Consider the following 13,286-nt stretch of genomic DNA (forward strand, 5'->3'; position numbering starts at 1 on the left):
GAGTAGTGCCAGATATTTCTGAATACACAATTTTAAATGTTTTTAACCACTTGGAAAGTATCGCCAACACACTATTTGGTGTTCACTCAACAGTCACTCTGAGGATCAAAGAACCTTAACTATCAATGCCTTACTTCACAAAATCTTATTATAACCAAGGATCTACCCTATGTCTAATAAAAAAATTACACAGCAACTTTTATCAAACAGCAACTACTACAAAGGGAATGATAGAAAAAAAATGACTTCACAAAAATACACTAAAAAATTTGACTATTGTATGCAGGAACCACCAAAGTTTTAGTGTTTAATAGCACAACTGACCAAGGTCCAAGATGTGAAGTTACCATGCTCAGGAAACATGGGGGGCAGGGGAGGGAAATCACTCTATAAACTAACTCTATAGTATGTGGTAAGAAGAATGCACACTTTATAATATAAAACCTGTCTACACAGAGTAGTTAGTTGCAAAAAGCTATCTGGCTTCTCTTGGCTTGTAAAAAGGGTGTTCCAGGTTCCAGTGCAGATGAGCAACCTTCAACTCTTCTGTGTGGCAGGGATCTTGCTTTCCCCGTCCAGCTCTTCCACCCCGGCCTGTGTCATGAGGTCTGCAATGTTTTTCTCCAGGCCATCAATGCGACTGCTCATGTCATCAATTCTTCCAATGATCTGGTCAGACATGGTTTGAAATTTATCTTGCATCTGTTGCAGGAGTGTCTGCAGCCCCGAGGTGAGATCCTGCACGGTCTTGGGTTCAGCCTCTGCCATCTCCCTGGTTCCCAGCTTGGCGGTGCTGTCTCAGACCGTCACCTACACTTCCATTTGTCCACGCAGATGCCCCATATGTGTGTATCTTAAATGTATAAACTGGAAGCATTCACTCCATTTGTGGGCCATGTAGAGTCTAAGTAGAGGGAAGACTTAGAACCACATTTTTCTTCCTTTTATAACTATAAATAGATTTAAAGTTAATATTGTCACCTGTTCACATAGTATGTGATTCAAATGAATATAGAAAGTACATATAAATACCTGGAGGAAGAATATTCGAGATTGAGAAAAGTGCAAGTGCAGTTCTTGTGGAGGCAACAGGCTCAGAACGATTGACAAATAGCCAGAAAGTAAGAGTGGCTAAAGCATTGTAAACATCGGAAGGGCAGCAGAAAATGAGGCAGGTGAGGTAGTCAGGTATTAGATGACATATAGCCCTGAAAGTCATGATAAAGTTTTGACTTATATACCCTAAGTGTGATGGGAAGTGAATAGCACCTAAAATGTCCTTGAAAATGCTATTTAAGTAAAAGTGCTTATTTAAATTGTACCTTATGTTTTGTACAATATTCAAAAAGTGAGAATTGTTAACAGAAGTTATGACTGCATTCGGAACTTAAATTACTTTATAAGACCCAGGCTTTCCTATTTCTAAAACACATATAAGATGACATATTAGGAAAAGCAATGTAATGATTACAAATGACAGAATCCGATATAAGATTCTAGACAGAATTCTCCTATTTTGAGACTTCCGTATGTGTGATCTATATATCAAAGAGTACATAAAACACGTATGTGTGGTTTAATGAATAATTATAGCGTGAACTCGCATAACCATCACATAGAAATAGAATATTACCAGCACCCCAGGAACCCTTGCTATATGACTTTTTAAAAAAGAGCTTACCTAGTACTATAATCTGTGATAATTATCCACTTAAATGTCAACCGAGATCATGTGACCAATCTTTTTATGGGCAAAAGAAATGTTCCCTTAAGTCCATATTTAATTTCAATATGGAAATTGAGTACGTATCCACTTAAAATCTATTCACATTTCAGGATAGAGATGTTCTATCTCTAAGGCACTAATTTTTAATTTTAAACAAAAGATATATCAAGTGAATGAAAAAACCCCCAGAACTATATAGAGCTTGAAGAAAACACATACATCTTCATATATTTTTGTGAAAGCAAACCTAGTAGTGATAGCTTTAAGATAAAAAGCACCTGATTAAAGTAAAATAAAAGTCATTCAAAAGTTTAAGATCTCATTATAGGTTTCATTACAACAAATTAGGTAAAATGAGGAGACTTCTTTGTTTCTCTGTAGTTTCTAGTACACGCTTAGCACTCAAATGTTAAATAGTAAATATGAATCAGGCTAATCACAGCATATCTAAAATATATTTTATTAAATTTAAACCTACTTAATATTTTATATTATAAAAACTTGACATGTCACTGATTCATGACCTTTTATAATATTAAAAATTAAACCTATGAAATCTAGATTTCTATATCTTTTTTTTTTTTTCCCCAGCTCAAGTTTAATAAAACTACAGAAGACCAAAAGTGATACCCTACTACTATACACATCAGTTTGCCTGCCCCATAATACAGCTCAGGCCGTTCCCTCCAGAGGAAGAAAGGCTGGCCTCCCCAACCCCTGCAGGAAAGGCCTGTCCTGTCCCACAGCACATCTGGGCTGAGTGTAAGGTCTTGTGTTTTAAGCATGACAATAGTACAAAAGAGGTTTTGTTCTCATGGCCACCTACTGCAGCCTGGCCCTAAAATGGCCCAGTGCTCACTTCTGCTTAGAGAAATATTCTTTGCTTTTCTGGACATCAGGCTTGATAGTATCACTGCCAGGCTTCCAGCCAGCTGGGCACACTTTTCCATGTTTGTCAGTAAACTGGAAAGCCTGAACTAGTCTCAGTGTCTCATCCACAGAACAGCCAACAGTAAGGTCATTTATGGTGATCTGTCGAAGGATACCTTTATCATCAATAATAAAAAGGCCCCTGAATGAGATGCCTTCATCGGCCTTTAAGACCCCATAGTCCTGAGCAATGGTGCGCTTGGGGTCTGGTATCAAGGGAATGTTCATGGGTCCTAGTCCTCCTTGTTTCTTGGGTGTGTTGATCCATGCCAGGTGACAGAAGTGCGAATCCACAGAAGCACGAATCACTTGGCAGTTGAGTTTCTTAAATTCTTCTGCCCTATCATTGAAAGTGATCTCCGTGGGGCACACAAAGGTGAAGTCAAGAGGGTAAAAGAAGAACACAACATATTTTCCTTTGTAGTCAGATAGGCTGATATCTTTGAACTGACCACTGGCATTACAGCAGTTGCTTTGAACTGTGGGGCACGGTGCCCAATTTTGGCATTTCCTGAAGACATATTGCTATCAGCCGTTCTCACAGACAAACCACAGAGGACAGTCAGGAAGGAGACACGCCTAGATTTCTATATCTTTTAAATGAATATTTTAGCAATAAACTACCAGAGAACAAGAAATATGTGTGGTCAAAATTAAACTAACAATATTTTAAAATAAAGAATTTCATATTAAAATTAGGTTACTCTCTAATGGAAAATTCTAAAAACCTTTTGCAAATGCATTTAAAATAGTAAAGGAAGAGGATGAAATATAATAAATAAAAGCAAGCTATAAAAACACAGGAAATGTGGAAAAAACTAAACGGACAACATGGATAAAAATAACATTCAGAAGTATCACTCTTAAATTGTAGTGTAGCATTACCTGAATTATGTGCCCTTTAATTTATGCACATGATGGATAGCTTGTTAAGGGGTTATACCATTATAATTGATAGTGGCTGAAGGCAGTCAGGCCATAATTTCTATTTAATGGATGGGATAGTAAGGGAACAAAGCCTGCAGTAGCATTTTAAAATAACTGCCTAGAAAGTTTACATTTATGTCCAAAGTGTTACCTATATTCTAGTCTTTTCTATGTTGAATTCTTTAAGAAAAAAGAGAAAAATCAGCTGCAGCAAGATCCACATATTATTAAATCAAAATTCTGATTTAGGGCTTCCCTGGTGGCGCAGTGGTTAAGAATCCGTTTGCCAATGCAGGGGACAAGGGTTCAAGCCCTGGTCCGGGAAGATCCCACATGCCGCGGAGCAACTAAGCCCGTGTGCCACAACTACTGAGCCTGCGCTCTGGAGCCTGTGAGCCACAACTACTGAGCCCACGTGCCACAACTACTGAAGCTCGTGTGCCTAGAGCACATGCTCTGCAACAAGAGAAGCCACTGCAATAAGAAGACCGTGCACCGCAACGAAGAGTAGCCCCCGCACACCACAACTAGAGAAAGACCGCGCAGCTACGAAGACCCAGCACAGCCAAAAATAAATAAATAACATAAATAAATTTATTAAAAAAAAAAAAAAAAAAAATTCTGATTTAACCAATAACTAGAAAAATCTCACAATAAGTGGAAAAGAATTTTCAACTAACCATCTGATGGTCCATTTTTGTTCTCTTGTTCTTTAGAGCTTGTGGGAGAAGCAAATGGGCTCATTTGACAGGTTCCAGTTGTTGGTGAATAGGCTGTAACACTTATCTTCCTTCTGATTTTTGAAGAATCAAATGACTAGAAATAAATATTAATTTGGGACAAAAATACTTATGTTTAGTTACAGATCTTTGGAAATACATTTGAAAAACTCACAAAATTCAAACTAATACTCTTTTCCTTGATGCTTCTTTTTGGATTTTAAATATACACAATGATTATCTTCAAAGTGAACGCTGTTATTTCAAGGTATGTACATTTTTCTGGTCTCCATACTGATTAGGGCATCTCAATTTGATTTTATGAAATTTTAACATTAAATGGTTACTACCTTCTGAGATGGTATTTCCAAACAAGTAGAGATGGCTGACTCTCCCAATTACATCCTGACATTTGCTGTTAGCTGAACGTGAAGTATAATTATGGGCCTAGACCAGAGAAACTCTCAGAAGTGTCTCTTAGTAAGACCCACAAGGAAATTCTAGGAAGGATTAGTGGTGTCCTTAACCTTCACAAAGTTGCTCTGACACAGTATCTTAATGATAAAACAAAAATAATGTTCAAACAATTGAGTATGGCATTTAAGGCCTTTGAGAATTTGATCTATTCTACACAAATCCTCTCTGCAGCTTCCTCCTCTGTGTTCCCATAGACCTTGTTCATACCTCTTACTGGAGTTAGTAAATTCTAATAATTTATTACATTTCTGTATACCCCATTAGAATTTAAGTTTCTGAAAATAAATATTATTTCATCCTTGTACTATAGAACTCAAAAATGTATGATGAATGAATGATTTAAAAGAAACAGCCCAGTAAACTTAGCCAGGCCACTCTACTCAGAATCTACTCATTTTTTCACTGGTTCATTCATCTATTATTAACTGGCGTCTGTAGTCCCAGTCACTTAGGTTATGCACATTTGGGTCTCAGCTAGTCTTCCTTTGGTTTGGGGCCTCATTCATAATCCACTTCCTCCAAACACCCATTATCACACTATTAATTTCTTGCTCTTCTGAATTCTTTTTAAACATATTTTCTATAATGCTTACTAATCACTCAGCATTTGCTAACTAATGTGTATATAGGAAGAGAACAAATTGTTCTGGCCTCATAAACAGCAGAGGACAGGTCTAAAAGTAGTATGCTTGCTACAGCAATTCAGAGAAGAGGGAAAACCAAAGTGGGCTGCAGTAATCTCACAGAAGGATTCTTGTGAAGATGAAGGGTGAGGCTTAGATAAGTGCAAATAAAAGGTATGAAAAACCTGAAATCTAGAGGTGAAACAGACAGCACAGGGTGGATTTAGGGATAAAGGAAAGGTCTGAAGGTTCATGATATGTTGCCAACACTGTAGAATTAAACTTTAGCTTGGTTGCTGACTTGAAATAGTTATATAATTCTCCATTGTCACCTATTCTTTATTTTCAAGACACCATGGCAGAAATAGTGGCTATGTCACCTTTTTCAATAATCTTGGTATTAATTCCAGAATCTATAGCATCAATTTTTTTTTTTACAGGTAAGATTTTAAATGATAGATACTTCTTTGTATTGGGGGAACAAAAGGCATTACATTTTTTATTTTATGTATCCACAGTAGCCACAAATGTAACCAATATTTAAAAAAAAATCAAACTATAATATCAAGTTATAGCTCTAAAGTAATCTTTTTTGTAAGGTGAAAGGGTTTTAAGTCTCTTTAACAGGTGGTTATTACCTCTCCATCTTGAGTTTTCAGCTGTTTATAAGTATTCAGTCATAAACTATGACATTTATCCAATCCAACCCCACTTTTCTAAGAATTTATTGCCCAGAAATATTTCACTGTGTATGTACAAGAAATGAAAGTCACTACCCTAATGTGCATTTACATCAATCTGTTTTCCTATTTTCACCAAAAATTATTTTTCCAATTGCCAAATATCTAAACATTGCAACTGTAGATCATACATTTCTCCCTGAAAACAATTTTCTAGCTTTCGTAAAATAAGTCTTTGTGTGTGTGTGCGTGCACGTGTGTGTATATATATATATATAAATTTTTCCCCCTCACCTTAAAAATACTAAGTCTTCTCTTTTGCTTTCTTTCTTTCTTTTTTTTTTTGGTGATCTGTGTTGATTAAAATGTCTGTCTACAATTGTAATGTACTTAGAGGGGAAAAAGAAAATCTACCTTTCCCTACTATCCCACTAAATATTCTTCAGTAAATAATTCATTTTTATATGTCTGCCTACTGATATACACAAATGCATAGTCTTACTTCTTTAAGTTCTTTTTCTCTCGAAGTTTAACCACGGTCCTCTAATTTTTAAACTCTGAAGATGCTTAAAAGTGATCCTAGAATCCTAAGAATTTCCATTCTGCCAACCCCCAAACGTTGAAGGACTTGGTCTTCTCATTAATCTCCTACAAAAGGAAGAGTTAAGAAGACTGGGATTTGATAGAAGACTGAGCTACTAATTGAGAAGTCTGGAACTCTTTCCATTCAGCAATGATGAGTGCTACCTACCAGGTCCTTTAGAAAAATAGAGAAAGAAAAAGTGAGAAGAACAGATTTGGCTAGAGAAGGGAAAGAATTCAGGATGCAAACAAAATATAAGGATATAGAAATCAGATAAGTCACAACTACTTTCTATAATAATTTACAACTGCTTGTAATATTTATTGACAAAGATATTTAACACCACACTAAAAAAAAAAAAAAAGATTCTGTCTAGGATCAGTCCAAATGCCACTGTACTTTTTGTAAGGTCAAACCTTGTACATTAGCAAAACTAAAATTTGGGCATTGATTTTTCTGCCCAGAAAAAAAGAAATGAATGTTCTCTCCATAATTTCAAATATATATGACATTCTCCTTCAATATCTTTGACAAACTGTAGCTTGCTTCATCACCTTGTTTACAGCATATTCTACCAAAAAGGTGCCTGTATTTTATTGATTTTTACCTATTATAAACAGTCTAGAAAGTACTAACTAAGGGTTCTTTCAGGATGAAATGTGGGATATAATGGATCTGCTATTATTATTATGAACTACTAGACTATGCTATCACTGAAATATTTAAAAATACAGGTACTGTAGGTATTTGGACAACCAGAAGCAAAAGAAAAATTAGGGTAGCTAAAGGGAGACAATTCTTTATAATCTTATACTGGTTAATTAGGTTATTGGAATGTTTCACCTAAGGCAGTATTATAAATCACTAGTACTTAATATAGAATTTACATTAGAAAATTTTAAATACTAGCTGTCTCAGGGATTTTTCACGATTTGGGCCTAGGGTTCCTAGAAGAATCCTAAATATCAACTAACTTTTTATCAGTTGCCACAATTATCACCCTTAATGACTCTAATAATGTTTAGGTTTTGTTATTTCTAATGGTAGTTATGGAGAACAAAAGCATTTTGCACTTACCCAGTGATCTTACAGGGACAGCAAGGAAAGGATATAACCAATATATTAGATCTGTGCTGATGACAATGTTCTATTTCTTGATTGGGTGTTTGATACCCAGGGATACACATTTGTTAAAACTCATTGAACTGTACACTCAAGATCTGTGAATTTCACAATCTATAAATTTTACTTTGATAAAAACATTTTAACAGGAAAAATAAAACATTGGCTAAAAAGTTGATACACTGGTGTTTCTATTTGTGCTCACTACTGTTCCACAATTTTAAGACATTAAAATATTAATTTTAATATTAAAGACATGACCATTTTGTTACTCTCTTGCACTGTAGTCTTCAATAAGTTTTTAAAGATGTATTTTCATGGCTATTATCATTCCTTCACATGTCCTCCTATTTTTTCAGAAGAGAAAGTGAATCTTACCTCAAATATATTTTTGTTTATTGAAGTATGATTTACTTACAATAAAATGCACAGATCTTAAGTTGTCGGGCTTGCTGAGTTCTGATAACTGTATACACTGATGCCACCACCACCCAAGATGAAGAACATTTCTGTCATCCCAGAAGATTCCCTTGTACCCATTTCCACTCAATTCCCACTCTGCAGCCCAGAAGCAACCACTTTCTAATTCCTATAACCATAGCTATTTTTGCCTATTCTTGAACTTAATATAAATTAAATACATAACTCTTGTGTTTGGCTTCTTCTTTTCAATGTGTTTTTGAGATCATCTATGTTGGTGTGAGTGGTAAGATTGTGTTCCTTTTAATTTTACTATTCCTTTGTATAAATGTACCAGAATTTGTTTTTCTACTTTCCTGTCGAAGGACATTTGGGTTATTTCCAGTTTAGGGCTATTATGAATTATGGTGCTAAAGAACATTTTTGTATATGTCTTTTGTGGATATATGATTTTATTTATTTGGGAAACCCAGGAATGGAATTGCCAGGCTATAGGATGGATATAGATTTATTTTCTATATATAAAATAAAGGCTAAATAGTTCTCTAAAGTGTTTGTATCATTTTAAATTACCATCAATAAACGAGAGTTCCAAATGCTGCACATCCTCACCAACCTTTAGGTTGTTTTAGACATTCCAGTGTTGATTTTTAAAGCCATTCTGTTTTGTTGTTGTTATTTAGCTATTCAAGTGAGTGGGAATGGTACTCCTTTGTGGTTTTAATTTGTATTTCCAGTGACTAATGATGTTGAACATTTTTTCACGTGCTAATTTTCCATTTAAACATTTTATTTGTCTTAGATTTATAAAGCTGGACAGTTGCTGATTTGGTGATTGTTAGGTCACTCAGACTATGTAAATATAATGTATTGATCTTTCTAAATGTTCTGTTGGGTTTTTAATTGTTTACAAATTTCTTTTTGTATTGAAAGCAACAAAGACAAAGTATCTTTCAGAGGACAGTGTACCAGCCAAAGGGATCTGGAATATCATCTTAGGGCCGCTCTTCTTAAAGTGGGAAATCCTGTTATTAGTGACAACATGGATGAACCTGGAGGACATTATGCTGAGTGAAATAAGACAGAGACAGAAAGACAAACACTGCATGGTATCACTTAATAGGGGAAAAAAATAAAGTCCAACTCACAGAAACAGAGAGTAAAAAAGTGGTTGTTAGTGGCTGGGGGATGGGGGAAATAGAAAGAGGTTGATAAAGGGTACAAACTTTCAGTTATAAGATGAATACGTCTGAGAATCTAATGTATAACATGGTGACTATAACTGATAACACTGTATCATACACTAACTGAAATTTGCTAAAAGGGTAGAACTTAAACGTTCTCACCAAAAAAGAAAAAGAAAAAAAGAAAAATTTGAAGTGATGGATGCATTAATTAATTTGATGGGAGGAATCCTTTCACAATGTGTGTGTGTGTGTGTGTGTGTGTACACACACACACACACACACTGTGTATATATATTCACAATATATACATCAAATCATCACATTGTATATTTTAAATATCTTATATTTTGGTCAATTATATCTCAATAAAGCTGAAAAAAAGGGAAAGCCTTAGATCATCCTTTTTTTTGTTCTCCTTTCCCTATTCCCTATTTTAGACCAGATCTTCTGTCCTAAAAACTTGACTCCTACGCTACACAGACATACTCATTAGATTCTTGAGTGTCTCCATAACTCCTGAATGATTTGTATAAAAAAACCTGAAGTTAGGAATACGTCATCCCTTGTGCCAAACCTTGTGAGTCAAGACTATTCCTTGATAAGATTCATGCAAAACACTTACACTGGCATATGGATGGACCAAACCTACTTAATCTCCTATTACAGGATTGAGAGAAGCAATGGGGGGCTTTCACGTAGAAAGAGGAGGTGGGAAACCAAGAGAGGGAAGATGAATGTATATATCCAAGTCACTCGGGAACTTTTATGCAGATGCAAAAAACTTAAGTCAAAACTTATGTTTAATAGGAGATGGACAAATGTAACTCCATGTTTACTACTAGAAACCAAAGCTTTGTGCTAATTGTTGAATTTATAAGGAGGGAAGGACAGCATGAACCTGTTTGTTCTTTCCCTGATACCTTCCTCTCATTCCTGAACTACAGAAGACTGAGCTCCCTTGGGCTTTGGTGAATCTATCACCAGTGTGTGTTTACGGTTTTAATGGATACTTCCTTTCCTTTCTGCTATACTTTTGCTATATACTTCTGCTATATGCTGATCCTTTCCCCTTCCTCTTCTTTTCTCCAAGAAAACACAATGAATAAAGACTTACTGACACTGAAAAAAAGAAGATATAATAATTATAAATACACACACACATACACATCTAACAAGAGAGCCCCAAAATACAAGGAGCAAAAACTGGCAGAATTGAGGGAAGAAATAGAAAATTCAACCATAATAGTTGGAAACTTCAGTGTCCCACTTTGAACAATGGATAGACCAACTAGACAGAAAATCAGCAAGGAAACAGAAGACTTGAACAACACTATATACCAATAAGACCTAACAGACATCTATCGAACCCTCCACCCAACAAAAGCAGAATACACATTCTTCTCAAGTGCATATGTAACATTAGCCAGGATAGAAGATATGTTAGGCCATAAAACAAATCTCAGTAAATTTAAAAAGATTTGGATCATGTAAAGAATGTTTTCTAATCACAATGGAATAAAATCAGAAATTAAAGAAAGAAGGACATTTGGAAAATACAAAAATACATGGAAATTAACAAACTCCTAGATAACCAATCAAAAGGGAAATTAGAAAATACATTGAGGAGAATGAAAATGAAACACAACACATGTAAAAACTTACGGGATGAAGAGAAAGCAGTACTCAGAGAGAAAGTTAAACACTTACATTAAGAAAGAAGAAAGCTCTCAAATCAATAACTTATCCTTCCACCTTAAGAAACAAGAAAAAGAGCAAACTAAAACCAAAGGAAGCAGAAGGAAAGAAATAATAAATACTAATATTAAAGAGGAAACAAATGAAATGGAAAATAAGAAAATAGAGAAGATCAATGAATCTAAAAGTTGGTTCTTTGAAAAGAAAATTGACAAACCTTTATCTAGACTGACTAAGAAAGAAATGAGAATCAAATTACTAAAATCAGGAATGGGGGGTGGACATTACAACTGACCTTGGAGAAATAAAAGGTATTATAAGGGGATACTATGAACAATTGTATGCTAACAAATTAGATAATCTAGATGAAATGGACAAATTCCCCAAAATATACAGCCTACCAAGACTGAATCATGAAGAAATGGAAAATTGGAACGCATCAATAGCAAGTAAAGAGATTAGATCAATTCAGAAAACTTGTCAAAAAGAAAAGTGTGGGACTGGAGAGCTTCACTGGTGAATCCTGCCAACATTTAGAGAAGAATTGACACCAATTCTTCTCAAACTCTATCAAAAAACAGGGAACACTCCCTAACTCATTCTATGAGACCACATTACTCTGATACTAGAACCAGACAAATACCTTACAACAAAAGAAAACTACAGACTAATCTCCCTTATGAATACAGATGCAAAAATCCTCAACATTCCTGCAAACTGAAACCAGAGAAAAATAAGAATTATATATTATGACCAAGTGGGATTTATCCTGTGAAAGCAAGGTTGGTTCAATATACAAAAACCAATCAATATAATACATCATATTAATAGAATAAAGGAAAAAAACCCACACGATCATCTCAATAGATGTAAAAAAGCATTTGACAAAAATGCAATTCTTTCATGATAAAAAATAATCATCAAACTAGGAATAGAAGGGAAGTGTCTCAATCTGACAGAGGGCATTTAGGAAAAACTCACAGCTAACATCATATTTAATGGTAAAAGACTGGATGCTTTCCCCCTAAGATCAGGAACAAGGCAATGATATCTGTTCTTGCCACTCTACCCAACATTGTTCTGGAGGTTCTAGCCAGGGCAATAAGCAAGAATGAGAAAAAAAGGCATCTGATGGGAAAGAAAAATGACATGATCTGATATATAGAATATCCTAAATAATCTATAAGAAAGTATTAGAGCTAATACACGAGTTCAGCAAAGTTACACAATACATGATCAATATACAAAAATTAGCTGTGTATCTATACACTAGCAATGACCGATCTAAAGTGAAATTATAAAAACGTTTACATTAGCACCAAAAAGAATAAAACACTGAGGAATAGATATAACCCAAAAGTATAAGACTTGTATACTAAAAACTACAAAACATTGTTGAAAAAAATTAAAGAAAATCAAAACAAAATTAAAAAAAAAAAAAAATCAAAATAAATAGAAATAGATCCTGTGTTCATGGTTTAGAAGAATTACTAATTTTTAAAATGGCAGATTCAGTGTAATTCCTATCAAAAGTACAAATTTTTCTTTTTCAGAAATGACAAGGTGACCCTAAAATTCACAGGGAATTGCAAGGCATATGGAACAACAGAAGCAATCTTGAAAAAGAACAACAAAGTTGGAGGACTCACACTTCCTAATTTCAAATTTATAGTAATTAAAAACTTTTTATTTTGAAAACTTGTAGTAATCAACACAGCATGGTAGTGGCATAAGTTCAGATCTACAACCAAATGGAACAGATTCGAGAGTCCAGAAATAAATCCATGAATTTATAGTCAACTGATCTTCAACAAGGGTTCTAAGGCCATTCAATGGGGGAAATAATAGCTTTCAACAAACAGTGCTAGGACAAATGAATATCCACATGCCCCTAACCTCATACCATGTACAAAGATGAACTCAATAAGGTCTTAAATGTAACGTAAGTGCTGAAACTATAAAACTCTTAGAAAGAAACACAGTGAAAGTTTGCATTACCATAGACTGTACAACAGTTTCTTAGATATGACACCAAAAGCACAAGCAATCAAAGAAAAAATAAATTGGACTTCATCAAAATTTAAAACTTTTGTGTATCAAAGTATACTATCAAGAAAGTGAAAAGACAACACACAGAACTGATGAAAGTATGTGCAAATCATATATCTGACAAGGTAACAGTATTCACAACTCATAA

The 13,286-nt window shown here is 34.7% G+C and overlaps 2 protein-coding genes and 1 pseudogene across 2 annotated transcripts in view; all 3 read right to left on the bottom strand.

Moving 5' to 3' along the window:
• The window catches only part of LOC118896320 (integrin subunit beta 3 binding protein), an 86,309-nt gene that overhangs the window by 46,546 nt on the left and 26,477 nt on the right, over positions 1-13,286 (bottom strand). Inside the window, exon 3 of the mRNA XM_036854099.1 lies at positions 4,264-4,399. Coding sequence (XP_036709994.1) covers positions 4,264-4,399 — 136 coding nt within the window. The remainder of the gene's footprint in view (positions 1-4,263; positions 4,400-13,286) is intronic.
• LOC118896340 (heat shock factor-binding protein 1-like) lies at positions 524-814 on the bottom strand. Its single transcript, XM_036854134.1, has one exon. The coding sequence runs from the start codon at positions 766-768 to the stop codon at positions 538-540; it is 231 nt and encodes a 76-aa protein (XP_036710029.1). The 5' UTR covers positions 769-814; the 3' UTR covers positions 524-537.
• Positions 2,365-3,177, bottom strand: LOC118896312 (annotated as a pseudogene).

Source organism: Balaenoptera musculus, chromosome 1 (assembly GCF_009873245.2).
Source record: "Balaenoptera musculus isolate JJ_BM4_2016_0621 chromosome 1, mBalMus1.pri.v3, whole genome shotgun sequence".
Classification (NCBI taxonomy): domain Eukaryota; kingdom Metazoa; phylum Chordata; class Mammalia; order Artiodactyla; family Balaenopteridae; genus Balaenoptera; species Balaenoptera musculus.

What these genes read in the sequence shown, in the direction of transcription:
- LOC118896340 (XM_036854134.1), bottom strand. Translation starts at nt 768, where the DNA reads ATGGCAGAGGCTGAACCCAAGACCGTGCAGGATCTCACCTCGGGGCTG.